At 34.2% G+C, this 26,795-nt stretch overlaps 5 protein-coding genes and 1 long non-coding RNA gene across 17 annotated transcripts in view; 3 read left to right on the top strand and 3 right to left on the bottom strand.

The window, feature by feature from the left end:
• LOC126853137 (uncharacterized) overlaps positions 1-13,936 on the top strand; it is a 34,925-nt gene extending 20,989 nt beyond the window's left edge. Inside the window, exon 4 of the long non-coding RNA XR_007687916.1 lies at positions 13,861-13,936. This is a non-coding gene — a long non-coding RNA (uncharacterized LOC126853137). The remainder of the gene's footprint in view (positions 1-13,860) is intronic.
• LOC126853094 (katanin p80 WD40 repeat-containing subunit B1-like) lies at positions 6,099-18,239 on the bottom strand. Of its 3 annotated transcripts, XR_007687908.1 has the most exons (16): positions 17,981-18,239; positions 16,994-17,124; positions 16,524-16,868; positions 16,266-16,453; positions 16,051-16,201; positions 15,817-15,980; positions 15,616-15,737; positions 15,323-15,379; positions 14,453-15,002; positions 13,873-14,176; positions 13,385-13,564; positions 13,235-13,311; positions 13,081-13,155; positions 9,011-9,130; positions 8,393-8,919; positions 6,099-7,948 (listed from the first exon to the last, which is right to left on the bottom strand). XR_007687908.1 is itself a non-coding variant. In XM_050598535.1 (15 exons), exons 1-15 carry the CDS (start codon positions 18,012-18,014, stop codon positions 8,787-8,789), a joined length of 2,631 nt encoding a protein of 876 aa, XP_050454492.1. In that variant the 5' UTR covers positions 18,015-18,239; the 3' UTR covers positions 6,099-8,786. The 3 variants fall into 3 exon arrangements, 2 of the variants coding, with proteins under 2 accessions (XP_050454492.1, XP_050454493.1); XM_050598535.1 differs by having other exon boundaries at positions 6,099-8,919; XM_050598536.1 differs by lacking the exon at positions 15,323-15,379 and having other exon boundaries at positions 6,099-8,919; positions 17,981-18,238.
• A 116-nt stretch (positions 18,240-18,355) lies between these two features.
• On the top strand, positions 18,356-19,860 carry LOC126853126 (UPF0598 protein CG30010). Of its 7 annotated transcripts, none has more exons than XM_050598607.1 (5): positions 18,356-18,500; positions 18,945-19,025; positions 19,123-19,171; positions 19,233-19,453; positions 19,521-19,860. In XM_050598607.1, exons 1-5 carry the CDS (start codon positions 18,471-18,473, stop codon positions 19,758-19,760), a joined length of 621 nt encoding a protein of 206 aa, XP_050454564.1. In that variant the 5' UTR covers positions 18,356-18,470; the 3' UTR covers positions 19,761-19,860. The 7 variants fall into 7 exon arrangements, with proteins under 7 accessions (XP_050454564.1, XP_050454567.1, XP_050454561.1 ...); XM_050598610.1 differs by having other exon boundaries at positions 18,391-18,500; positions 18,945-19,020; XM_050598604.1 differs by lacking the exon at positions 18,356-18,500 and adding an exon at positions 18,517-18,719 and having other exon boundaries at positions 18,805-19,025.
• Positions 19,753-22,051, bottom strand: LOC126853109 (angio-associated migratory cell protein). The gene is made up of 8 exons (XM_050598569.1): positions 21,910-22,051; positions 21,614-21,839; positions 21,264-21,523; positions 21,027-21,174; positions 20,741-20,952; positions 20,355-20,540; positions 20,084-20,262; positions 19,753-19,943 (listed from the first exon to the last, which is right to left on the bottom strand). Exons 1-8 carry the CDS (start codon positions 21,910-21,912, stop codon positions 19,871-19,873), a joined length of 1,287 nt encoding a protein of 428 aa, XP_050454526.1. The 5' UTR covers positions 21,913-22,051; the 3' UTR covers positions 19,753-19,870.
• A 228-nt stretch (positions 22,052-22,279) lies between these two features.
• LOC126853120 (thioredoxin-related transmembrane protein 2 homolog) lies at positions 22,280-23,821 on the bottom strand. Its single transcript, XM_050598597.1, has 5 exons — positions 23,678-23,821; positions 23,418-23,598; positions 23,143-23,326; positions 22,867-23,062; positions 22,280-22,770 (listed from the first exon to the last, which is right to left on the bottom strand). Exons 1-5 carry the CDS (start codon positions 23,819-23,821, stop codon positions 22,672-22,674), a joined length of 804 nt encoding a protein of 267 aa, XP_050454554.1. The 3' UTR covers positions 22,280-22,671.
• On the top strand, positions 23,767-26,786 carry LOC126853114 (N(4)-(Beta-N-acetylglucosaminyl)-L-asparaginase-like). Of its 4 annotated transcripts, XM_050598585.1 has the most exons (7): positions 24,556-24,596; positions 24,865-24,896; positions 24,988-25,023; positions 25,125-25,281; positions 25,362-25,587; positions 25,646-25,950; positions 26,307-26,786. In XM_050598585.1, the coding sequence occupies exons 1-7, from the start codon at positions 24,577-24,579 to the stop codon at positions 26,566-26,568; spliced, it is 1,038 nt and encodes a 345-aa protein (XP_050454542.1). In that variant the 5' UTR covers positions 24,556-24,576; the 3' UTR covers positions 26,569-26,786. The 4 variants fall into 4 exon arrangements, with proteins under 4 accessions (XP_050454541.1, XP_050454539.1, XP_050454540.1 ...); XM_050598584.1 differs by lacking the exon at positions 24,556-24,596 and adding an exon at positions 23,767-23,914 and having other exon boundaries at positions 24,865-25,023; XM_050598582.1 differs by lacking the exon at positions 24,556-24,596 and adding an exon at positions 24,185-24,332 and having other exon boundaries at positions 24,865-25,023.
• Positions 26,787-26,795: the final 9 nt, after the last annotated feature.

The following is a 26,795-nucleotide window of genomic DNA, read 5'->3' as shown; positions in this document are numbered from 1 at the left end:
CAAATCGTAATCTACGAATTAGCCCATCGGCGAAAAGATATTCTTTAGCCGTTCCTCTTCTCTTTTAACCTTACGGTCAAAGTCTTCAACGTTCTGGCGAATAAGGAGTTTGACAGGAGTCGGGAGCCACGTGCTCGCTCGCGCGCGCTTGCCAGCTGCAAATATTCGAAAAAGTGCACGCGTGTATACGAGAACCGAGGAGTGCACGCGGCCCATCTGGCGCGTGCGTGACCTCCTTGAATTATCCTTGACGACTTTCGCTAACATAAGTCCAGCCTCCACACGTATCTTGACGAGAGCGAGAGATTGACGGACCCTCTCGGGGTCTTCGAGCTCAAGCTGATCGATATTCGCCGAAGGATATTAGACCGGGATTTTAGAATATGCTCTTTCTTTGCTACAGTTTAATATAGAGATTATATTTGACAGGATATTGTATTAAATCTGCAACGAGAATGATTTGAAAAAGAATTAGCATCTCTAAATGAAAGGTCATTTATTTTTCTCAAATAACTATTTAATGTTGCGCAATTTTATAATCTAATGTTTACTTTATTATACAGGGTGAGTACAAACGGCCAGACTTTGAGATTTTATAGGAAATTAAATTTTGAAAAAGTTTTCTATAAACATAGATCGAAAAATGCTTCCTTAAAAAGTTAGCCAAAGATCCAAAAACCTTTGAAATCATGATTATTTTATACATTTTTATAAATATCAGGGAAAGTATGCATATTTTAAGAAAAAGTGCCGAAATAAAAATTGTAGAAAATAAAATTATCTTTCAAATAAGATCAAAATGATTGTAATATATTCCATATATATGTGTGTATTTTGATATATATTTTATTTTATAATTCATCTTTAATATTTTTGGCGTAATATGATATATAAAATTACAAGTAAAATTTTGTCTCAAATTCTGTCACGAATTATAGATTATTTCAAAAAATTCATAATTAATAAAAATCTTAAGCCAAATACAATTTCAGATTAAAGAAGGCCAATCAAATCTAAAATCTTTTTAGATAAATCTATACATAGGATATTTATATATATATTATTTTTTCTTTTATTTCTAAAAATAAAAGCATCCGTAACCCGGATAAGGGTTGAGCCTCCTCGCGATAGAAAAGCCATCCCTCTCTCCGAAACGAGACCCTATCGATTAACCGTGCCCTAGGCGGGCAGTTCCGCCCTTCCGTCTCGTTCGCATTCCTCCTTCCTCCCTGCAAAACTTTTCCACCCTCTTCTCATCGTGCATCCCTTCACGAGCACCCCTCAACGAGCGATGGAAAGAGGCACCGGGTGTCGCAAAAATAGAGACGAGAGAATAGCTGCCACCCTTCGATAGCGTCGGCCAATAGCGCCGCGAGCACGCCCTGTGACGTCATTCCCGCGTGTCTCCCTCCATTTACCCCCGTAATTAGCCAATCCGATCGCAGGGGTGAGTCGACTCACCCCTTGGCCCGATTACGTTTATGAACCAATGGTTTTTGCAGCGCGATTTCGTTGCGTGCGTACGTATATGCGTGCGTGCGTGTGTCCAGATTGCAAACGGAAAGACACACAGAAAGGGCACAATGGCCACCCTTCGAGCTCCCACCTCCCCTTTCTCTTCTCGCTCCGCGAGACTCTTTGTTGCTCGCGTACTCTATTTTCGCCCGTTCCTGCCTTTTTATTTTGGCGTTCTGGAACATCTTCTCCCTTCCTTCTTTTCCCTGCTCGGATTCTTTTTCGTTCCTGGTTCCTGTCTATCGCTGCAGATATTATTTACATGACAAACGGCCGAGCATTGCCGTAAACGCGCATCGCGCATCGCGCATCGCGCGCATCGCGTGCACGCTTGATCCTGGTGAAAGATGCACGGTCGCGTTTGAGGATATCGTAATTTTGAACGTGGTGGAGATTCGTTTGGAAGCAGTCCGCGAAAAAGCTGAGAATTATGTAAATTATTGCAAATCTATTCCTTTGCAATCTTTTGTGGCATGAACGCGTGCGAGATAATGATGTGTTTTTATTGAATATAATTATATAATTTTTTTTACTATATAATTTTTATAGTAAAAATGTATAGAGAAGCAAGCCGTGAAAAGACTAGAAATTATAAAATTATTTTATAATACAGCAATTTAGTTTTAGCAAAGTTTCTTTTCCGATAAAAGTAATGTTTTTTGCATATTTATAATATGAGTAGTAATCAATTAAATTTCTCCGTAATTTCCGGATGGAAACAGTATGATATAAAGTACATAGTGGCAAAACAGCAACAAGATAAATGGTGATTGGATAAAAATAATAATGTTTTTATCGAATTTTAAAGTCTTAAAGTAAAAATTATAAAGAAATTTAAAAATTGTCTGAAGAATTTCTAAACAAAGATTTTCTCCGATAACCTTCACGATATCTTTCTAATCATTATATTATCTAAAAACTATTCATTCTAGAATATTTATATAATAAATTTCTCTTGCAATGAAATGAAATCGGGATAACCATCGCTAAAGTAGAAAAATTTTCGCGTATGGGAAAGTGAGAAATTATATACCTAAAATGTGGTATTTCCAAATACCTTGCATTCCTGAACAAGGAGGCAGGTTTCTTCGAGAAGAAGAAGATCTTGACAAGATAGCTATTACGCAATGAAATGAAATCGGGATAACCATCGCTAAAGTAGAAAAATTTTCGCGTATGGGAAAGTGAGAAATTATATACCTAAAATGTGGTATTTCCAAATACCTTGCATTCCTGAACAAGGAGGCAGGTTTCTTCGAGAAGAAGAAGATCTTGACAAGATAGCTACTACGCGATGAAGAGCGGAGGCTGACTGACCAAGGAGAAGACTTGCCGCGTTTTCCGTCTCGTCGACAAAAAAAAGACCAGTATATATAAGACCACTTTCAACGAGAGCGAGCTGACAATGCTCTCGGACGCGGAAGCTGCGTCGTCTTTGTACATGTGAGTGGAGCTGGGGGATGATGTTTACGTGGATGCGTGTATCGGTATCGCTTCCCGTCGGGCCGGGATAATCCGCTTATGCAGGTCCAGTCCTCTCGGCTTCGTCCTCCTCTCCGCGTAACGACGCATTGTTGCCGGCGTATTGTGAGAAAACAGCATTTTCGACGCTCGAGGTGACGACAAGAGAAGGAGACTTAAACCCATCACCGTCACAACAATGCCGCCGCGATCGTGGGAGGACACCGCCGATGCACCTGACGCTGAGTTACGTATGTGTCACGTACACACGAAGGCTTCCCGCCGCGTAGCCTGTAATTTTGCGCGTGAACGATCGGATAATAATAATTTTGAAAAATGAGTGACTTTTAACAAAGTGACAGCTTTCTTGTCGTCTCCTGGTGATACATACTAATAGCGGGCGATTACATTTAAAATATACAGAAAAAATCTTAATAATCTATTGTATTTTGGGAATTATAGTATAGATATACATATAGAAATCTTGTGACCCGATTTTATAAATCAATTCTCGTTATAAGGATCAGGAACCTCGATATATCGCGGAGTCGGATATCTCGATGAAGGGTTGACGGTCGGCGTGGGGACCCTAGAGGGAAGGGCTCTCTCTCTCTCTCTCTCTCTTGCATAATCCTATGAATACATAATCCAGATGCAAACAGCCGCCACGCGTGCCTCGTGATTTAAACGGTCGCGATATTTCACGGATTAGTACGCGAATATTTGCGCTATTTTTCACGGTGTCGGTCGAGATCCCGAGTGTCGTTCGCGAGTAACGGTATCCTCGGAATGAGGATCTGAATCCTCTCTCGTTCCCACGTTATCTCTAAATGTCAAGAAAGATGTACAAATTTGTCTGTCTTTGAGAATAAAAAAAAAAAAAAAATAAATAAAAAAATATATATCGAAGTGTGCATTTCACACTTTATGTTGTCATTGCGTGGCGCAAAAAAAAGAGAATTGATTGACAAGGATCGGATTTTAAAGGGCAATGCCGATCACCGATGCAAATACAGATAGTCGACGGCCCTTTTTTACGGGATAAGCGAATGTGATAAAAATAAAATTGGCGTTGATGGATAGACTGGATTATCGACCTATAAAAAAAAATTTCGCCGATAGATAAACTACCTTTATGAAGGAACAGTCGCAGACTAAGAGATTCTTTAGACATTATTTTTACATCAAAATATTCTTTCATAAAAAAAAAAAAATTTTAAATTAATTAAGGGAGAGGATAAAATATATATTGGTAAATAAATATATATTGGTACGAATTTTTTTTTTCTCGTTGAAGAGTATTATTATTAATCTATTCAAATGACTATGAACGGACTTAACGACTAAAGTTAATTAAATATTACATGCAAATCGGCACAGATAAAATAAAATTGTCTTCTTCAGGATTCCTGTTAAGGCAGTTGTGAGATTGTTGAAGAATTATTTCGAGAAATCTAGATGATAATCAGATCGCAATTGCGACAGAGTCTTATCATGCACATCGCATATATTTTAAACGGCCGTTGGAATAAATATCGAGGCGAATTATTCCTCCAGTGAAATTAGAATGGCAAATGTACAGCGAAGCAAAGCGGGAGATCTCGCGAAAGGACTTTCCCCTTAATCTCTTTTCTTTATGTGCTCCAATTTACAGAATATTTACAGTTACTGTGCATTTTTTGTCTCCCGATGTCCTCCTCGAGGAAAAGTTTATCTATTAATACTAATTAAAATATGGACATTAGAGTCGCTAAATTAATTCATGATATGAACGAAAATCTCTAGGCATTGCCTAAGAGATAAAAGTGAGTATTGCAATATATAGATAAATATATGAAATATAAAATAGAATTTTCCCGAATGGAATATATTCACAATGTCGATATCAAAAGTGCTCGCCTCTCGCTTTTAAAATCGTTTCCCAAAATTAGGCTACTACTAATTAGTGTCGACTCTTACTAAAGTAGATAGAGGTATCTTTAACGACGCTCATACTTTGCGAATATCATATTATATATATATATATATATATGTATACTTCACCTTATTATAGTTTGATAATATATTCGGAACTATGTATAATATATAATAATCGGTATCTGCCGCTTTAAAATTATAGGAAATACAAAAAAACAACACAAATAAATAAAATCATACTACTTTATTATTACTTCTATTTAAATAACATAATCAATACAAATAAAAATTAAAATGTTAAAGTAAAACAAGAATAACGCAGTAAGGACTAAAGTGTGAAATGAAACAATAATAAAATTTATCATCTGATAAAAGTAACATATAAAATAAAAATACTTTTGAACGCAAAATGTGTATCACGTTCGAGATTATTAACGATGAATAACATTGACACTTGCACTCGGAGCTAAGTTACTTTTTTTAATGATCTTCGCTACGCATCGTGAATCAAAATCGATATCACACAATGTATGAGCGTAAGCTTAAGTTAAGATCGGTTAAGTTTTCCCCATACCGATCGAAATGATAAGTTACAGGAGCATTCGAAAAACACACGCCCACAAAACGCGCTCTCTCATATATCTCTTTCTCTCTCTCTCTTTCTACCTCTCTTATAAAAATACATTGGACGGAACATACGAGTATCCTCCACGTAATCTTTCCCTCATTTTGAAGGTGATTAGGATTGGAGATTTGAGCGAACGCATCTCTTCCTTCGTCATTTCATGAAAATGCTCAGCGAACTGCACTGTAATTCACGAAAATGTTTGCTAAGAATATAGACTTTAGACGTGTAAAGAATAATTTAGAATCTGGACTGAGAATAATGCAAAAATGTATGGAAAAAACCTATAATAATTTGCATATATATATATATATATAAAAATGGAAAATTGATTTCACACTTATACTCATATAAAAAATAAAAATTTTGCCACAATTTATTATTTCGTTTTTTTCTTGCATAGAATTATTTCTCTAATGTAACGTTAAAATTGAATCAGTTTTGTTCTAGTATATATAGATCCATTTCTATTTTTATGAATTTATAATGAAAGTTCGTTTTTAACGTAAAGGATCGGAATAAAGAATATTATTGTGAGGGTAACATTTCGTTGAATAAAAAAAAAAACACACGTGATATGTAAAATTATAACGAAAGAGTTGTACATTTTATTGTATAATACTTCGAGGCAATATGTTGTGAAAATTTTTATCTGTCTCTCTTAGACATCCTCTTATTTGTGTAACGCACTTTTGTGTTCTCTCAAAAACACGGGAATGAAGGTTGATCGCATAATCGCAAGAATTGTACACTATATATAATAACGATAAATAATCCTCCCTTGTCGCAAAAATCATAATCGCCTTCCGTTATATTGGAAGGGAAAGCCGAACGATCGCCGAAACATAAACTCTTAAAAAATTATAATTTAATACACATTAATTTAAATAATACACATACTAAAAAAATCAGGAATAAAATATTAACTATTAGACGACAATAACAAATGAAGACTACTCCAAGCCACATTTAACTTATATTTGCTTTTATCGATCTTCCATAACTTTATGGCTCCGTATGATTTTATGATGTCAGAAAATTTTCGTACACATTAATATTTAAATGGTATTAAATCGAAATTAGAAAATATGTCAGAATTATATGTCCTGGAATGTTCTTCGTCGGTGGTTTTTAAACATTATTGGCACTTTTGCTGTTTATCGGGTATATATAACCAAATCATAATCTTAAATTATCACTCATTTCTTATCGAATCGATATTGTCACTGAAACATAATTTCAAAAATAGTTAAATATAAATATAGAAATGAGAATATTATCGTTATGAGATAAAAGGTAATGATTGACACTAATTCTTCTAATCTCTTCAAGTCGCTATTTCATTCTAATGATACCTTTCTAGTTATTTTAGGTAATAAATATCGAAGTCGCTAACAACATTGAGCACTAAATGCGTAGAAATAAAATGAGTGTAAAAAATATTTCAGCATAAAAAATACTGTTTGGCATAATACTGATTTGATTTATAAAGTTGTAACGTCTGATAAGAGATTGTTGTTTCACAGAATGATAAGCGGATACTTAAGTTGTTTAGTTAGAGCTTGTCGTTCTATCATTACCTTTTAGCTCGTCTTACGACAAAACACGACAAAATGAAATGTCACAAAAAATATCTTCACTGGGCTGTATTCATTTTACTCTTTCATTTTACCTCTCGCACTTCGATGCTAATTAAAACGTTTGTTTTCGGCGATAGTAATATTTTGAGTATATAAAGTTTTTCGAATATCCTTTTAAAAGCACGTATAGTGCGTGTAACAGCGATATATACTCATCGCTTCATTGATAACAATTTCTATTTAGCTTGTTGAATAACAAACAACGCTAAAGTAAAATGTTCATAAATAACATACATATTTCTATAAAAAAAATTATTTAAATGAGTATAAAAACGCAAATCGTTCGACACGCTCTCCCCGTCCATTTTTCGATCCTTCTCGCTTCTTTAGACACGTACATATTCGCTTTTTATACTTAGGCTCTTTTATTTAAGTTACGATTTATTTTCAGGAGTCAAGGTATTATACTCCTACGATTAAAATACTTTATTAGTGAAGGGACGCAAATGCCTCTTGCAAAAATACAATTTCTCTCGTATGCTAAGAAAGGTATGTTACACGTTACCTATCTACTTACGTTACGTTTCGTTAATGAAAGTTGTGATCGTCGTCGCGTTTCATCCCTCCGTAATTAAGGCTAATTTCAGCCGTATGTTCGATGATCGTGTATGATCTGTGGCAAGAAGAGCGGAAAATATATCGGCCACGCAATCCTCGCGAATTGTTTCGGTGTGACTTTATTTTGTGCTGCGTAGATATTTCGAACAACACGACGCTCGTTAAATATTGTTCTTGATCATTTCAATCCCTATGCGAATACTTCAAAATCGATATACTGACGCATCGGAATCTAAAAAATTCATTTTCTTGCTATCGTTTTACTTATAATAAATAGTTCATACACATTGACAACAAAAAGAATATTTTTGATGCAAAAAATAAGTTTAATTTTTTCATACTTTTCTTTGATTAATTAATTAAATTAAATTATTTTTTAAATCAATACATTATATATTTTTATTTATCGCATTAAAAATATCATAAATAATGGGTATTTATTAGATTAAAGCTTCTAAAAAACAATTTAATTTAAACTATAATTCGAACTAACTATAAAAGAGAAAGAAATTATTTAAAAAATACCCAGAAAAATTTATATTTATAAAACTACTTAGGTCACTTTCTGATGCTTCAGTATAGCATTAAACACATTTGGTGACAATGCCTTTTCTCGTTTTCACCCGTCTTTTATCTAACTCCGCTTTTCTTCATACAAACTTCTTTCTTTCCTTACCTTCATCGACATTTTCCTTCTCTTTCTTTTTCTCTCTTTTTCCATCAATGATGACAAACTTCGCGACTTGTTCAGCCCTTCGGTAAATAAATAAAGAATCTCGCAATTTTGTTCGCTTTCTTCGAGAATTGGCATAGCCGCAAGGATGACAATGACGAGGAGAAGACGATCGATCGATAGCAGCGGAAGAAGGCGATAACAGCAACAGGAATGAATTTTTACAGACGCATATTCCTCGATACGAGGCGACGGCGAGCTTCATTGCTGCTTCTCGATATTCGCTTTGCACCGTCGTGGCGGCGACGCGGCCCTCGTCATCAGGAAACCGACGGTCGTTGACCATCGACGATATTGGCGGTCGAATTCACGAGGGTCTCAGACGACGTAGTTTCGGTCACTCGAGATTTCTGATGAGTACAGCCAGCTCGCGGAATGAGGCGCCAAGTTTGCCGGACGTCGATTGCTTCTTCAACAGAATCGCCCGTATCGCCGAGAGCTTCTCGTAGCAAGAGAGGCACTTGTGGTACCTGGAAGAACAGAGAGGGAAAACGATTCTCAATGAAACAAAACTCGAAATGAAAATGTTCAGACGTAAACGATATATTGAATAGAACTTACCGTTCCTCTCGCGACACATCAACGCCGATCGTGTGAAGGGGCGCTTCCACGTTGGATTTTATCACCGATGCGAAATTACGAAGAATAAGTCTTAAGGCCGAGCAAGCTACAGTTATGTACCTGAAACAGATCGAAATTTGACAAAAATAAATAATAAATAGTAATAAAATAAGTAATAAATAGCAATAATGTAATTAAGAAAAATAATTAAAGCAATTTTTTATTTCTTTATTTTATAAAACTGCTCATTTATCTAAGAAATATAGAACATTCGAAGGGGATAAAATGGGAACAGTCGTAAAATGATGATAGGAGTTATGGCAAGTCTCGCAACACCCACCGGTCATGCCTGGTTCGTTTGATAAAACGGGCGTTATTATTAGGCTAACAACGATACCAATAAATAACGAAAGGCACGAAAGGCATGCCCGCGCGATTCAGCACGCTCTCGCTTTCGGACGGACGGGCGAGAAAGGGTTCGTGCTCCCGTTCGAATCGGCGAAACGAATCGCGAACACGCTCATGAATGCAACGTCGATCGACGCACCCTGTATAAAACGCACCGACCGAATTTTACGCGGCTTATAACAAAAATGGGAATCTAACAAAAATGGGAAACCGATACGATCGACATATATGTGACTTTGGGAAAGTCATCTTTTCTCTCTCGTGAAAATTTTAACTAAAATAATCTGCAAGTAATAATTTAAACACAATATTAAAAAATAAAATAATAAAATTTTTAATTAATATGTTTAATAAGAATTTTAATTTAATAATTATCTTCTTGTTCAGATTCAAATAATAATAAGAGTTCTATCTATTATTTATAATATTTATGTAATATTTATATTTTATTATACATATTTATTATAATATAGATATCAATATAATATATTGATTATCATGACAAATTATTAACTATAATAAATTCATTTTTCTATTTTTATCTTCATCAGATAATCGTAAAGATTTTGTAACAAAAAAAAGCATTTTTTTCTCTAACGACAATCTATAGAGATAAAAAGGTAAAAGCAGCATAGAGAGGGGAAACGAGAAGCGATCGCGGAATTGGAAAACGATCGGGCGGGGCGCGGACCCTCCCTCATGACACGCGTCTGGACAGTCTGGCCGGCAATCTTTTTTTTTTCTCACGAGGCACCAGGTCCAGGACGAAAGGCCGTGACGAACGAGGCATGAAAGCGACGAGCGAGCTATATGCAAACTGCCACTATATAATATTGCCGTCCGAGATGTGTATATTTGTCTGTCGTCGAGTTTGCTCCCATCGACGATTGCGAAATCAAAGTACAATGGGAACACCACTCCTTGGCAGAAACGCAAATCTAATACGCATATACGCTGTCCCTGAATTTATCTCGTAGATAAAGAGATAAAAAGATGCAAATTTGATATCAATTATTTCTTTAGCTAATACAATAATACAATAAAAAATTAATTAGCAAAAATTATCATTTTCATGTTTTATGTATTTTTATATTAAATATAGCAGTAATTAAGCAATGAACATTCTTTTTAAAATAGAAATAATAAGATTATTAATAGCAAATTAAGAATGGCTAATGGAAAGTTATATGCAATTTCGAGCAAGAATAGCAGGCACAAACAAACGGTTCGACGGCAAGTATCGCTATTAGGAGTGACTGTGAACGACAGCTGCCTAGCGTTCAGTAATTAGTTTAAATTCACTTTTCACATTATTAAGTATACACGTGGGCTAATATATGACTGCTATTAACCGGTTCATTGAAATTATATCAGGTAATCATCATTATAATATGAGGAGTTCAATTAAAGCGATTGTATTTTATGCAACTTTTTATAAAGTTTGATATTCTGTAAAAAGATTTTTTTGAATTATTTAATAATTCGTAAAGAGAAGAAATAGATTAATAAATAGAAATAGACTAATAAATAAAAAAATAGATAAAGAAATAGATTAATAAAAATTATAAAGAGAATTAAAAAACCGCCATTTAAGGATACAATTTTATATTCTTGAAAAAAAATATTAATTAAAAAATTATGAAAAAAATATGTAATGATATATATATATATATATAGTATAGTTATAGATAAACGTAGAAAAATGATCCTTTACGCTTCAGCTGGACCAGCCTGTAAATATATGTATACGTATTGCAGACTTCGCTGCAACACGTGCGGGGTAATAAATACTTGCTGAGAGAGAGAGAGAGAGAGAGAGAGAGAGACGGAAAGGCCCGCGAAGAAAAAAGAAGAAACGGGAAGCTCGTTAAGTCATTAGGTACCCGTGGTACTTGATGGAAGCCTAATTTTGGGGAGGGCAACCAAATGCATCGGAAGTTGTACAACCGACCTGCTGCACGATTAATTAATCATTAAATTAATATCAAAGTACTCTAGAGCTGATCAAATGGAAACAGATTGAAAAAATATAGAAAACTGATTAATAGAACAAGGCAGGGTGCTCAAATTTTGAAAATTAAGATTGCGATAGATATTATATTATATGTTAATTATATAATAAAAAATTCAATTATAAAATATTTTACACTACATAAACGAATTATATAATATTTTTAATATTATGTATATGATTAAAATAAAACTACATAAATTTAAATATTTAAATATCATAATATTAAATATATAAATAATATATAAATAATATATAAATATCATAATATGTAAACTAAATAATCATTTATTTATATAACTTCATATATTTACATAATATCTATATAAAATATTTTGATAAAAATAAAAAAACTAAATTATAATTACAACTTTTAAAATTCATATAAATGCTCACAGATTGTTTTTGAACTATATTTTGATAATTATGGCAAGCACAGCGTGACGATTCTTGCGAGACAACACGTGGACGAAATAAAAAAAAAGGCCGAGGGTGAATAATGATAGTCTACAATAAAACACGGAAGGAAACAGTCGTTCTTCGCGTCATGACAGAGCAACAGCTTGGAACTGAGGGCAGTCGGTTAATCGCCCACTTTCATACGTCAAACGGACATAAAAGACAAGCTACCTCCTCCTCTCTCGGATTTATAGCTGAACGCCCAGGAAGTTGCGCGCAATTACAGGAGATAAGCGTAATTTTAAACTTTATTTTGAACGTGAAGAATATTTATTTTTGCTCAATATATGTCATTTCAAGAAGAAAATCAATGCAATTTAGTTATTTTTATATAGTTCGATTTATTTTCCAAATTTGCAAATTTATAATTTTAAAAATTTTTTAAAAATTTTAGAGTTCATTTTTATGATTTTAGATTTTTTAAACACTAAAATCTTTTTAAACTTTTATTTTTCAAAAGTTCACTCCTTCAATTTTTTTCTGAATCAGAGCCACAACGAACGTCTGTACCTTCGACAGATTTACATTCGCATGACGGCCGTGTGATGTTGAAGATGACACTCTGCTGTCTATATCTGTCCACTGTCATCGCTCCGCACTGGCATATGCGAGCGTGCGGCACTTCAGATTTCAATTCGCCTCGCAAACAATACGACTCGCCGCGCGATAGAAAAGGATCCGCGCGCCTCGTCGAATTTGCATCTGCCGCTATCTCTCATTGTCTCGGCTAATTTCGCGCATCGCCCTAACGCTCACCTCGAATTTCCCCGCTTCGGCAAATTAGCCATTCCCATTGCGTAGTACTCCGAACGCGGAGCTGAAGAGAAGAGCGCAACAACCCCTTTCGGAAGGGGTGTCTCGATTTTCCAATACAATGCTGCGCGTGTGCGCAGCGTTTTCATCGTCGAAGATGAAGTAATCTTAGACGATAATAGATGCGCAAAGCAAAAAACGATAAATATTCCGTCATCTTGACATCATCTTTAAATATACGCATGTGATACGGCAATGAAATACGAATGCGAATTACCTGACGCATATATAAGTGATAGTAAAACAAGTTGATTTGGAAATACGACCAGCTTGAAAATAATATTTCGAAAAAAAAAAAAAAAAAAAAAAAAAATCGACATATTTCTTCGGGAATATAGATAAAAAAGAAACACAGGGCAAAATATGATTTCGTACTCACATTTCGTATTTACTTTGAAGGAGATCGCTAATAGGACCCAATAAGCAATTGCATAGATCCAAGTTCCACATCGCTCTGTGAACCAAAAGAAACACTGACAATGAAAAAAAATTGCCTGTTAAATTAAATTATTGAATAGATAAAGCTTACGTACGGTTTTAATGTCAGAATACCCAAGAGATCCACGATGATTGCTAAATCGTTCATCGCGACCGCAGATTCCATCGCGGCCTGAAATTAACACATCACGTTATATTTCTCGTGCAATTGTATCTCTCAATGCGAAGATTAGGTAAATGACTACCTTGAGATCCTTGTTGTGCCAAAGAGAATATATGATCTGTAATGAGCGATGCCGATTTTTAAATACCGCCATCATCGAGTCGTGGCTGCGCATCATGCTATTCAACACTTCGGCCTCCGACATTTCCGTCAGCACGCCTATTTGAGAATAACTTAATGATGTGGAACCGGTGTAACTTTGCTATAAAACAAAAGTATTTTTTACATAAAAATTTAAAAATGTCTCTCAACATCACTTTTATAAAGATAATATAAATACTAATATATGATTAATCTAAAATTAATGAATGAAAATAAATATCATTATCTATTTAAAAAACAAGAATAAACTTGGCAAATTGAATGATTTTTATATTATATTCCTACATTAAATTTTTTATCAAAATTAAATGAAAATTTTTTCGTATTTCAGTTTGGATCTCTGACGTTATATTAATATTTATGGAAAAATTAATTAATTTTTTTTTTTTTTTTAAGGAAAAAACTTACCGGTAGAAAATTTTCAACGTCCAAACCGTAAGGCTTGTCAGCGCTCATCGGCACTAGTTCTTCCTTGTCCGTTTCTTCAACATTGTTTCTTATCTGTGAGACGCGTACGTCGACCTTGGGATTCGGCGAAATCTGCGCTTTGTTAGGTGCCTTCTTCGTGGGTAACAACGTGGTCGTGGAGATATTGCGCGCCGACAGTACGGTTGAGGTAGCGAAGTTTCGATTGAGCGATGTCGACCTCGATTGCGCGGTGTTCGGCCTGTTCAGCGCGGGATCGGATGGACTGTGCCTTATGTTATTAATTCTGTGAGAAAAATCATTCAGAAAGTATTACAAAATATTACGTTTTTCTCAATTACAATTTACTAATTTTGACATGTATTATGATATACGTGTATATTCTGCGACACTAAAAAATCATATCTTTCTAAGGATTTTAGAATCTCAAGAAACATTATATGTGGATTCAAAATATATAAAAAAAATTTCGTTAATTTCTATTCAAAAATTGATATGTATTTTCCACATTTCCATATTTTTGAAATAATTTTCTGTGTTAATATCTCGTAGAGGTACTTACTGTACAGGATAATCACTTTCATATCCCTGCTGCTCTCCATCCCTGCTGTTCTGCCTTTTCAGATAATACTTCGGAGAATCCGGGCTAGGTACTCTATTCTTTAATTTGCCGTCGTCCATTACGGGAATCACCGCGGCCATTGGCGCGACGCGCGGTGTCAAAGTCGAATTCGATCTTTGTGGTCCTAAGGGTGCCGCCGGGACCGCTTGATCGGTCATGCTTACCCTTTTGCCCGGAAGCGGTGTGATGTTCTGCCTCAACGGTGGTATGGATGCGCAGTTCTTGGAGGCTCGTTGGTTAAGACTATTGTTCGCCTGTAGATTTGCTCTGATTTGACTCGTTGATGTGATCGGATTTCTTTGAATCGGTGGCGACGATTTAATTGGCTGAACGCGTACCGGTACCGGTACCGGCTTCATCAGGGACAACGTGGGCGCCGGAGGAGGTGGCGACGAGGGTAATGAAACTGGTGGCACTTCCTCACGTTCCATTGTGCTCAGGTTCGACATTGAGGTAGAGAGATTTCGTAATATCTGCGGCTGCGTCGGATCTAAAATAAATCAACAATGTCGATGTTTGATTATTCTCTTTTAAGAAATTCCGAACTTTAGAAACAAAGTAATATAACTATGTATTCAAATAAATTTAAAGCATAACTTTTAGCTTTTCTATTAGATTTTTAATAGAAAATTTCTTTACATTTTTAAACCAATTTTTTTTCTATAAATGATTAAACTAAATTTTCTTCGCATCATGTTAATATTTGAACATCCACAAAAAGGTATTCAAATTTTGTTATAGTAAAACTCATACTATTCCAGGATTTACATCATTTAGTAATCCGTGCGAAGGTTATTGCACAAAACTCACCTATATCATGAGGCTCCTGGAAAGCCTCGGAAAATTCGGGAGGTGGTGTGCGAGACACTGAAACATATCATGCATGGCATGCTCATTCACAAACTATACAACACTGCATTCACATTTAGACGTATTCAATATGTCTATGTGTGTGAGAGACACTCTGTGTATCTATTGTGTTTATTAGTCGTATATTCATTAGATCGTGGAGGATTGGATTAAACGTTAGAATAGGAAGATATTTTTGTCACAGACTCGACGAACAATGAGACATTACAAGACGGATGTAGCGAGCCACTTACACGCCCTATTCGGCTGGAAAATGTCTCTGTAGTCGGTTACGTTGGGTATATCTGCATAGGTAGCCTCATCCTCCGGATCCGTGCCGGATTTGTCTGCCTCTTCTATCGTTCTTACGTCTAATCTATAAGCGAAAAAAATGTATATGATAGCGACCTCAATTCGCCAAATGTAACATTAAATTCGAATTTTATAAAACGTACGTGTGTTTCTTCGATCCGATCGGTCGTTCCCTGGAGAAGCTTTTCCTCAGAGAATTTCCATGACTGAACGGCGAATTGACAGCAGATATTCCTCCCAATGGTGCAATTTTTTTCAAGTCGCACACGTATAAAATGACACTCGCGGTGTGGAAAGTCGCACCGATCTGAAACAATCTTATATCTCAACAAAACGATACTGCACATACAAAGATAATTTGATGTATCTTGTCGTACCAATTGATTTTGAGCGACGGCTATGTCTTGGACTTTTCCCCAGCCGGTGGGTACCGTGTCCAATGTCCTGCCTGGTTCCCAGCCATAAACTTTTAAAACGTCATGACTACCAACAAACAGGCATTCCCCACCTTGACTAAAGTATAGGCATCTAAAACATCGCGATAAAATTAATATAATCATCAAGTTGTTATACGATTGTCATTCTAGCTTACCGTATGGCCGAAGAACTTGGTTCTGTGGAAGATACGAGTTGAAATGATTCTAAGTCCCAAAAGTGTACCGTTCTGTCGGCACTACCACTGGCTAATAGAAATTCGTGCGGATGAAACTCAACAGTTGTGGCCGGACCTCTGTGTTCTGAAAATTCTCTTAGTTGTCGACCGGCCTTTAGGTCCCACAGCTAATCGGAAAATAACACAGTGAGTGTCGTCTTTTTTGCATGTATATATAGAAGGTAGAATTTAATTTACCTTAACCATTCCTTCCTCTCCAGCACTAGCAATCCATTGTCCATCAGGACTAAACTTTAAGCTATTTACAGTCCTATTGTGTCCTTTGTATGTAAAAATACAGCCTTTTCTGCGAATATCCCACAATTTAATCGCCGTATCCAAACTCCCGGAAGCGAGCAGTTCCCCGTAAGGATGGAAGTCCATGCAACGTATTCCGGATTTGTGTCCTGTTAGTGTGCGTGCTAATTTGGCATGTTCCAGGTCCCAAATCTTCAATGCACCTGTCTGTGAGCCAGCGCATACTAAATCTTCTGTCTGGCCAAAGCGTACGCATTCTATGGGAGTAGTATGGCCACTTAGGCTCTAAGAAAAAAAACAAAAATTATTTTATTGACATCACTATACAATGTTTTATGTATTCACATTAAAACGCAGCAGCAATTTCTATGAATTTGATGATGATAAGAAAATTATTATGCAATAATTACCATAATACAGTTCTGCTTTCCAACGGCCCATAGGTTTACCTTTTTATCTTCACCACCAGTTACTAAGACACGACCAGACTTGTGGCCTAATGCCAAGCAATTGACATTTGGCGTATGGGCAACAAATTCCTCTGCATGAAAAAAAAGAACATACATCTCACATCGATAATATATATGCATATATGCATATACATATATGCATTTTAATTCATTCATATTACGATAGAAGTGTAATAAAAATAAGATATATATTTCTATTTTTATGAATAAGTGTAAAATTATATGCAAATAAGTTTATATAATTTTTTTTCTTATATTATTAATTAAAGGAAAAGTAGTTTATTTAATATATAATTATTTGTTTGTTAAATCGTAGCTTTTCGAAATTCTCTGTCCATGTTAATTCAGTATCAACTTCTTTATTCTGTTTCTTTGATAAATAATTTCTCACTATTGTTGTATAATGAATTATTGACAAGCAAATTAATTTGAAAATGTCAATTCAAATAAATCACATAAACAAAAATCATTTGTTTTGAAATCCCATGGTCAAAAAATTAAAAATAACAATTCTACAATTCTTTTTTGCCAATAGCAATCAGTCGTTTTTAGTTTACATTTTTCTCTGCATTATTTTTTTTTTTAAAGTGAAGTCAACAAATTTCTTTAACAAATAAAAATTATCCGTCATTCGTAAAAATCTATTTCTATCCACAGGTAATCAAATAGCGCTATAATTTAGCGTTTCGACTCCTGCCTCCGTGCAAAGAAACGACCTTCTCACTCTCGCTGCGAGACAAATCTTTGATGAGCCAGTTATAACCATAATTGGAAGAAACCGCGAGGAGCAATCGTTAGCTAAGCTTGTATAAACAGAGACCATTTATCCACGGAGAAACTGAGAAGAGAGTGAATTTCTTGCAGCGCGTAGGAGGATACTCGAGGACGCGTCAGGGACGTTCGTTTTCCTATGGACGATTATCTTACGGAGCTTCCAGGATCTCCTCGTGGATGAGGCCATCTTCGTGCCGCGCGCGCGGACTTATTTGGTAGCTACGACAGCTCGGGATTTCGGTTGACGCACGTCGTACGATCTCCTTTCGCGCGGACGTAACATGTTTATCAGCAGTAGCAGCAGCAGCCGTCTCTTCTCTTCTGCTCGGAATCTTTACCTCTTCCTTTCGCGATCGGACACCGCGACGCGTGGCGTCGCGTCGCGTCGCCGCTCCCCCCTCGGGAGAACGTGGAGAGAAAAAAACGTGACGTGTGTTCACGAGCGCGGAAAATAATCGCCTCTCTCATTCGAGAAACTGCCACCTCTTCTTTTCGTTATCGTCGTATCTCATCTCTTGAATCTCTCACTATCTATTTCTCTCTCTCTCTCTCTCTCTCTCTCTCTCTCTCTCTCTCTCTCTCTCTGTCCGTCTGCATGTAGGTAACGAAATGACGTCTCAAAAGATGTTCGAGATTTCACTAGATGACGCTAATTAAAGCTTACTGGTTTCCGGTAAAATAGCACATTGAAAATGGTTGAGATAAATAGATTTACTCTGGCAGAAAATAAAAACTTATAAAATTAAATAAAATTATATAACAGATTTATGCCAACTTGCAATAAACGTGAAAAAAGTTTGACATTTAATAAAGATGTTTGTTGTTATAAAAAATAACTTTATATACGATTGATGTAGAACAATATTGTGATAAATAATTAACGCTCCTTTAAGTAATAAATATGAAATCTGTGTTTACATTGTTATAATAAAATTTTATTTTTTTTTAGTTGCCTCTATATAATTTTTTTATTTTAGATATTAAAGAGAGAGTTTTATAAGTCTTAGGTTACATCTTGATTATTATTATTATTAAATTCACATTTGTTAAAATGATATCGATATTTCGTATGCGTATTAGTTCTGTTGCAAGTCGAAAATTTTCTTTCTCTAAGAAGGCTTACGCAACATATGTCCAAGGTCAATCTCCTCAGCCTCGTGTGCGAGAGTACTTTTACTACATCGATCATCAAGGCATGGTATTTTTTATTTTATTATATTTTTGAGTCGAACATTTTATCATTGATAGTTAAATTAGCATTTCACAAATAATATTGGAATATTTCTTGTTTACAGTTGTTTCTGGATGATGTTCGCATAAGGAATTTTACATCGTGCTTTAAAGGTATGCAATAATATTTATATTAATTGGATATGCATCATTATTTATGTAAACTATGTTGCAGACAAAAAATTCTTGGCATTTTTTTTTAAACATCTAAAAATAAATAATACTGGTCGTTACATGGATGATTTTCCATTTTTGTCTATCTGTGGTGTGGAAAGGAATTATGTGAGATGTGACGACCTACCATTGGTTTTTACAAAAGTGATCCAGAAGCATAATGTGGAAACTAATGCAGACGAGGATTGGTTCAGTTACGCACATGCAGATGATTTACTAATGGTAATTCTGTAAATCTCTATAATAAAATTATATTTTTTTTATTCATGCTTTGCTGTAATTTGCTTAGGTACCATTTGAGCCGCAAAAATTGTTTATGAACATTAATACAGGTAGAGTGTATCATCCTGCACCAGAAAAAACAGGTGGGATTGGTTTGGTGAGGTCGAATATAGCTATCGAATTTAGCGCTTTCTTCGACTTCGAAAACGGTCAGGAAAATGCGCCGACGCATTTCATGTGGAAAGATAAACGATACGAGCTCGATAAAATATGGTACAAAGACAAACTAACACGAGGAATTAGATAAAAATAATGAAATTTTATTCATAATTTATAAAGAAACAAAGATTTATATTTTATAAACTGTTTTTTTTTTAATATATACAAAAATTATTTGTATTCCTAAATGCCTATGTTTTATATTATGGACGAGATATCAAAGATCCTGCCGGTGCTGTCATCGGAAACTGTCAATATTTTTTTCTCATCACTAAAAAATATATATATATATATATCCTTAAATATCATAGAAAATATCGAATATGTTGCAAATAAGAAACTTTGAAAATAAATTTTTAAGACACGATCAGAATAATTTTAAATGCTCGAGAATGCTGTACAATGACTTACTCAGATATACAGAAGTCGAGTATAGTCGCTTTGTGACCTGAGAATGTTTTAAGACAGCGACCTGCTCTTGCATCAAAACATCTTAATATACCATCTAGTCCTGCTGTAAACAATATCGATGTACTGGTCCAAACAAGCTTTGTAATACCTCCCTCTTGTGTAACTACATGCCTAACAATCTAAAGAAAAATCTCGATTTAGAACAGCTTTTATATCTCGAAAGGTAATATATTACTTATATGCAAACATATATAAAGAATACAATATATACTTGTTTAGAATGATCGTATATGTAAAGTTTCCCAGAGGAATTCTGTTCGATTGTTCCATATGCAACAACTGGGAACATAGGATCTTTACAAAAGGCTACACTTTCTATGCTAACATTATTTACATTATCCCCTTCACTAGTCTCTATATCTTTAAAAGGTCTTAAATCTTGAGGTACACAAGTTATCTGAAAAATATTTTAGCATGAAGTTATTAAACTATTAATCATTTATATAAAAAGCTTAAATCTTTCATAATCGACTAACTTGAAACTTTTATTTACAAAAAAATGTTATTCAACTATTAATAGGCTTAGAAGAGGTTTGTGTTGAAATAATTTTTTACACATATAGGATAGAGATATAAGCAATCTGAAATTTCCATTACCTTGCCATTATGTGCTGTGCTTAATATAGTCTTGCCATTTAATGATGCTGAAATCAACAAATTATTATTCATGTGACAGTCTAGGGCAGTGATAGCACTTGAGTGTCCATGCAATTCTGTTGGATGACAGGACAAAGTAGAGAGTATAGTGTTTGTTTTTAAATCTATTACACGAATTGTGCCACTGTTGTATCCCACTGCAGCATGTTTTCCTACACAAGATTTAAATTTTAAACATAATATTTTGCTTATTAAATAAATTTAAAAGTATATTCATTTTCCATACCATCAGGAAGAATTACACCAGTTTCTACTCTATCACCATATCCCTGTGCAAAGACTTTGCAAGTACCTTCTGGAACTTTAAACATGTGAATTCCTCCTGTTTCCAAGCCTACTAATAAGACATTAGCGGAATTATGCCACTTTATCCACTAAACAAAATTATTAAAAAAATGATTATTAACAGATTGTTACATAGATATGCATGGAAAAATATAAAACTTTATTAGTTAATATTTACCGTAATGTCATCTAAAGCAGTCTCCCAAACACAAGCTTTGTCACTTATCTGCCATAATTTTATTATGCCACTCATATCACCAATAGCCAGGTACATATCATTGTAGTTAAATCCAGTGAATATAACGCTATCTTTATGGCCAGTGCATTCAAGAATAATTTCACCTGTAATGGCGTTCCAAAGATATGCTTTGTCCTCTTCACTTCCCGTCGCTGCCAGCTCACTGTTTTTACTCAATGAGCAGCAAAACACTGAATGAGCTGAAATAAATTTTTATAACATTAGCATAATGAGAGTTCCTATTTCTCATCACTAATTTATCCCATTCAAAGATTGAAATAGCTTCTTACTGGATGAATGACCTCGAAAGACGTACACCGCATCATCTTTTTGCGAGGAATCATCCATCTGATTGTCGCTGTCGTTTTCATTCACCGACATTGAATCTGCACTATCGTAATCATATCTCTCCTGCAATTCATCAATAATTTCATCTATTTCTTCTTCTGAGATCATATCTTCGTCCGAAAAGGAATTCTTCATTTCGGATGAAAGTGGCGGAGTATGTTTATCCATCTAATGTCAGATTATAATTAATTAGGTATACTAATTTTTTGATTAGCAATAATATAAAATTGATATTAACCATAATAAGATTAAATTATTTCTGCGTTTGAAATAAAATATTATAATACACGTGTTTTCTTTTATCTTTTGGGTTTAAATATCTTTGCGGTTATGTAGCATCGAATTTTGACATTGACAATATAATTTAGAGATAGACACTGACTTACGCAAGATCTGCCGAACAATAACGCCCTCTCAGAATAAAATTTAGAAGATATCAATTGCTTGAGAATAAAGGATCGTTGTAAAAATAATTTGACTATCAAAAAATCTCATCAAAGTTTATTAGGTGAGTATAACGGAGATAAAATATGAAATCATTAATTCATATATTAATTAAGATATAAAACGAATTAAGATTAATAATTCAGATCAGAAAAGTAGAAAACTGCTAGCTTTCATATCCCAATTCAAGCTTATTCAAATGTGATTTGATAAGTGACGATTGTAAAAGGAAATGACATAACATGCTAATTATAATGATAAGACTTTTGTATGTTTACATATGGCACATTCACATTATTAGATAAGATGCAATACTGCTGTAACAATCTGCGATTATACATAAATAATTATATGAATATAAATAAAATTATCGATTATATATAGTAAGCAACGAAATATATTTACAACTCCTTGTTTTTTTAAGGACTCTTCAGAACTCGGATAAGATAATGCGCTAGGTGGCTTTTCTACACAGTAGAAGCTGTCTAATTGAAATTCACTTAGATGTGAATTGTGAAGGTATGCTTTTTTCATTAAATGCCTATGTTTCATTTTGTTATTCTGCCTTTAGCGACTTCTTCTCTTTTCTCTTAATAGGATTCTTCTTACAATCATTATAAATATTATTGAGATCAAACGCAGCCTTTACATTGTCCTGAAAGATGGAGATGAAAAACAGATGAAAAAAGACTGAATTTTATTACATTATATAAATTGGAAATTTAAAATTATATCCTTAAATGATACATACTAGCGAGAAAAGAAATTTGACAAGTTTTCCCTTGTGATCTGCGTAAGGACGTCGTTCTACTTCCTTACCATCTTTAAAGAGTATTAATGTTGGCAATTGTTTGCTTGTACTGGCATCACTGACATGATACTTTGCCGCTGCATCTGGATATCTTCCAATATCAACTTTACCAAATTTGAAATTTTCCAATGCATATCTGTATAAAAATTCTTGATGCAGCAATTTGACAGAATATTTTTCAATAATTAGAAAGAGATTAAGTTTTAAAGCACTTACTCTGCAGAGAGCTCAGAAAATATTGGGGCAAAAGTTACACAAGCTGGATTCCATGCTGTATAAAATGCTACCAGCCAGACCACTCTAGTATCACGTAATTCCTCTTGTAATCCATTGGCTCCACGTAAATAGATTACATTTTCAGGTCCTTGATATGTTGGTTCTGGCAGTACCAATCCACATACTGAATAAATGTGACATATTATTTTTGACACAATAACTTATAATTCATTGAGATTCATAAGATTTTAGTGTTTCATGTATTTTTGTCTTACGTATAAAAATGAATGCAAACAGAATGCCCATCCGCACATCTGCATAGAACCAAAGAATCAAGTTTGCTATTTTTGTATATACAAAACTAGATGTCAAGTAATTTATCATGGTCACGCTGCCAGTCTTCCTTGTCCTTATCATGATGACAATCATAAGAAAGAAAAGAATTTCCGTTTCTCTCTATAAAATGGATTTATTAATAAAATATAATTAGAGATATCTCTGAAATTATAATGAAAATATATTGTTGTACACTTACCCCATCGAGCTCGCAGTCATCTTGAGCAAATATATAATTACAGATTACAGGAATGCGCTTCGAAAAGATATACGAGATACTGAGGAAAATATTTATCAAGTAGTATGGTTTTACAAGCAATCTCAGATCCTTTTTGAAGGACATTATCGCTTAATCGAAATTGAGAAATTACGGCAGCTGGTGACACCTTTGAGATGCGTATTGAATTAGCATAAAACGTTATCACACGATTTTATTGTACGAATTTATCTCAGATCATTCGATTTTTTTTCTCGACAATTCCGTAGAATGAGAACACTGACACTAACCTATGCACATAATAAGAATTAGTCAGTTGTCTTGTGTCAGCTGTTTTGCGCGATCATGTATAAATGAGCGGTGGAGAAGTATTGATAAATTTTTTGCTCAAATGAGTCCAAATATGAAACTGCTGTCACAATAATGATATATGATTAATTTTTGTACATTATTTGGCCGTGTGCATAAATAAAAGTGTTACACAACTCGACACAATACACATATACACACCGTGATAAATATATGTGTACAAAAGTTTAGCCGACTGACGCCCATATTGCGGAACCATCAGGACAGAATGTCTTTATTGTGAAATTTCTTTTATCTTAATGGAACGAGTATAATATATTTTTATTCTGTATGTATATAATTGTGGTATTAGAAATAGAATGGGAATTGAGAAAAAATTTTGAAGACAAAAGAAATGTTTGCTCTTTCAATAATCTTGAAATAGAAAAAAAAACAACGCAGAAATTTTAACCACAATATAGGATTGCCTTAGTAATGCATACTTTTAGAACACCCTATATATACTTTTAAACTTTTAAATGAGTCCAATATATTTTATACAGTTCAGTTGGAAAACATTTTAGAATTATATTATGATTGTTAAGATGATTTTGTAATTATAAATATCTTAGGATAATGTATATTTCAAGAATATAAAGATAATCCAGATTTCAAGATATAAAAGATTCACTATTCTTTTGAGTCTAATAACAATACATTTTTTATTACAGTAGAATAATCTTATCTAGTTATTGCAAGTATCAATAAATATAACATATAGATATATCCTCTATTTATCAAAGATATTTTCTCTCTCCACTATCTTTTGTACAAAAGTTCATGCTGTATCTAAGACCATATATAACATTGCACATTTCCAGAGATTGCAAGAAGGATGAAGCTTGCCAATTTTGTAGGGATCTTGTTTCTCTTTAAAGATTGTTTGCTCAGCAATGCAATCGACAAGGCTGATACTAACAATAATCCCTCTTTACCTGTGGTAGTGATCACCTGGGATTATGCAACTGTAGCAACAAAAGGTAAATATTAATAATATTTTGACATAAACTTGTCAAGAGAAATGAACAATGGTTTTGTGCAAAATAACAATTTAAAAACATTTTTAATTATCTTTTATAAGCATGGGATCTAATCTATAATCAGAAGAAAAGTGCTCTAGACACGATAGAAGAAGGCTGCACTTTATGTGAGGCGGAACAATGCAGAGGAACCGTAGGATTTGGTGGCAGTCCAGATGAATCTGGAGAAACTACACTGGATGCTATGATTATGGACGGGTAATAAAAGCAATGACACATCTTTTATTTAATGAAATTGTATTATTCAATGATATTCAAGGAGTATATTTCTTTGACAGAGTGACAATGGATGTAGGCGCAATAGGAGGATTGCGAAACGTAAAAAGCGCTATTTCGGTGGCTCGCAAGGTGCTGCACCACACAAAACATTCTTTATTGGGCGGGGAATTGGGTATGAAGTTCGCCGTCAAGATGGGATTCAAGGAAGAATCTCTAACGACAAATAAATCCTTGCAGATGTGGACGGAATGGAAAACAAATAATTGTCAACCCAATTTCTGGAAGGTACAGGACGAAGCTAAATTTCTTATTATTATTTCATTAATATTCTCATTATTTTTAGAATGTTGAACCGGATCCAACGACCAGCTGCGGGCCGTATAAGCCAAAGAACATACAAGACAACGATAATAGTTACGAAGAACTCACATTTGAAGGAAGCGAGGAAAATCACGATACAATCGGTATGCTTGCAATAGACTCGCAAGGACGTACGGCGGCCGGTACTTCGACGAACGGTGCCAAACACAAAATACCCGGCCGCATCGGGGATTCTCCTATTCCGGGAGCTGGAGCATATGCTGATCAAGAAGTTGGCGCGGCAGCTGCTACTGGCGACGGAGATATTATGTTGCGGTTTCTACCGAGGTATCATTCCTTTTAATACATTTTTCATTTTTTATTGAGCTAATTTCTGTAAATTTACAATTCTATTTTAATTTTAATTTTATAGTTTTTTATTTCTCCATATCTTATAATATAATTTTATATATATATATATATATAATATATATATATATATATATATATATATAATTATATTATAAGATATGGAGAGATAAATACTATATACTATCCATATATATATATATATATATATATATATATATATATATGGATGGATATATATATATATATATATATATATATATATGGATCGAAACATTTGGGTCCATTTTATATATGTATCTAGTACATTAAACTAAAGCTAATACTTTTTGTAGTTTTTTGGCAGTAGAGGAGATGCGTCGTGGAGCAACGCCATATACAGCTGCCAGGAATGCGATTAATAGGATCGCTCAGCATTATCCCACTTTCTTCGGTGGGGTAATCACCGTGAACAATAGAGGAGAATTTGGAGCTGCATGTAACGGAATGAAAGATGGATTTCCATTTTATATCGCAAATCCTTCAGGGAAAAGATTGTTTACAGTTGAATGCACTAATTATAATGTACATTGTTACAAGAAAGATGCAAATTGCTGATTTGCATTTATAGTTTGTTTAATAAGCTTCAAAATGATAAAAGTAATATATCGGGGAAGCATTTTTAATGATGTTACTATAAAAAAGAAGACTATGTTAAAACAAATAAATATCTGAGTAAGCATTTGTATAAATTCAATGCAAGTATTGTGAATGATATCATGATACATTGTATAACAAGTAAAACAAAGAATACAATATAAATCCATTTTGTTTTACACTTTGAT

The sequence above is a fragment of the Cataglyphis hispanica genome, chromosome 11, assembly GCF_021464435.1.
Source record: "Cataglyphis hispanica isolate Lineage 1 chromosome 11, ULB_Chis1_1.0, whole genome shotgun sequence".
In the NCBI taxonomy this organism is placed as follows: Eukaryota; Metazoa; Arthropoda; class Insecta; order Hymenoptera; family Formicidae; genus Cataglyphis; species Cataglyphis hispanica.
This window is presented reverse-complemented; position numbering and strand designations above follow the sequence as displayed.

Bases quoted from the DNA above. Each gene is read 5' to 3' on its own strand.
- LOC126853094 (XM_050598535.1), bottom strand. From the start codon at position 18,014: ATGGCCTCATCCACGAGGAGATCCTGGAAGCTCC. The intron at 9,131-13,080 runs GTGAGTACGAAA...GATCTGTTTCAG, and splicing joins CTTCAAAGTAAATACGAAAT to GTACATAACTGTAGCTTGCT. The intron at 8,920-9,010 runs GTAAGTTCTATT...CTGTTCTTCCAG, and splicing joins GATGTGTCGCGAGAGGAACG to GTACCACAAGTGCCTCTCTT.
- LOC126853126 (XM_050598604.1), top strand. From the start codon at position 18,879: ATGATATCGATATTTCGTATGCGTATTAGTTCTGTTGCAAGTCGAAAA. The intron at 19,026-19,122 runs GTATTTTTTATT...TCTTGTTTACAG, and splicing joins ACATCGATCATCAAGGCATG to TTGTTTCTGGATGATGTTCG. The intron at 19,172-19,232 runs GTATGCAATAAT...ACTATGTTGCAG, and splicing joins TTTTACATCGTGCTTTAAAG to ACAAAAAATTCTTGGCATTT.
- LOC126853109 (XM_050598569.1), bottom strand. The intron at 20,263-20,354 runs GTATATATTGTA...ATTTTTCTTTAG, and splicing joins TATACGATCATTCTAAACAA to ATTGTTAGGCATGTAGTTAC. The intron at 19,944-20,083 runs GTAAGTCATTGT...TATATTTTTTAG, and splicing joins CTCGACTTCTGTATATCTGA to TGATGAGAAAAAAATATTGA.
- LOC126853120 (XM_050598597.1), bottom strand. From the start codon at position 23,821: ATGTCCTTCAAAAAGGATCTGAGATTGCTTGTAAAACCATACTACTTG. The intron at 23,599-23,677 runs GTAAGTGTACAA...TCCATTTTATAG, and splicing joins ATGACTGCGAGCTCGATGGG to AGAGAAACGGAAATTCTTTT. The intron at 23,327-23,417 runs GTAAGACAAAAA...ACATTTATTCAG, and splicing joins GTTTGCATTCATTTTTATAC to TATGTGGATTGGTACTGCCA.
- LOC126853114 (XM_050598584.1), top strand. From the start codon at position 24,879: ATGAAGCTTGCCAATTTTGTAGGGATCTTGTTTCTCTTTAAAGATTGT. The intron at 25,282-25,361 runs GTAATAAAAGCA...TTTCTTTGACAG, and splicing joins GATGCTATGATTATGGACGG to AGTGACAATGGATGTAGGCG. The intron at 25,588-25,645 runs GTACAGGACGAA...CATTATTTTTAG, and splicing joins GTCAACCCAATTTCTGGAAG to AATGTTGAACCGGATCCAAC.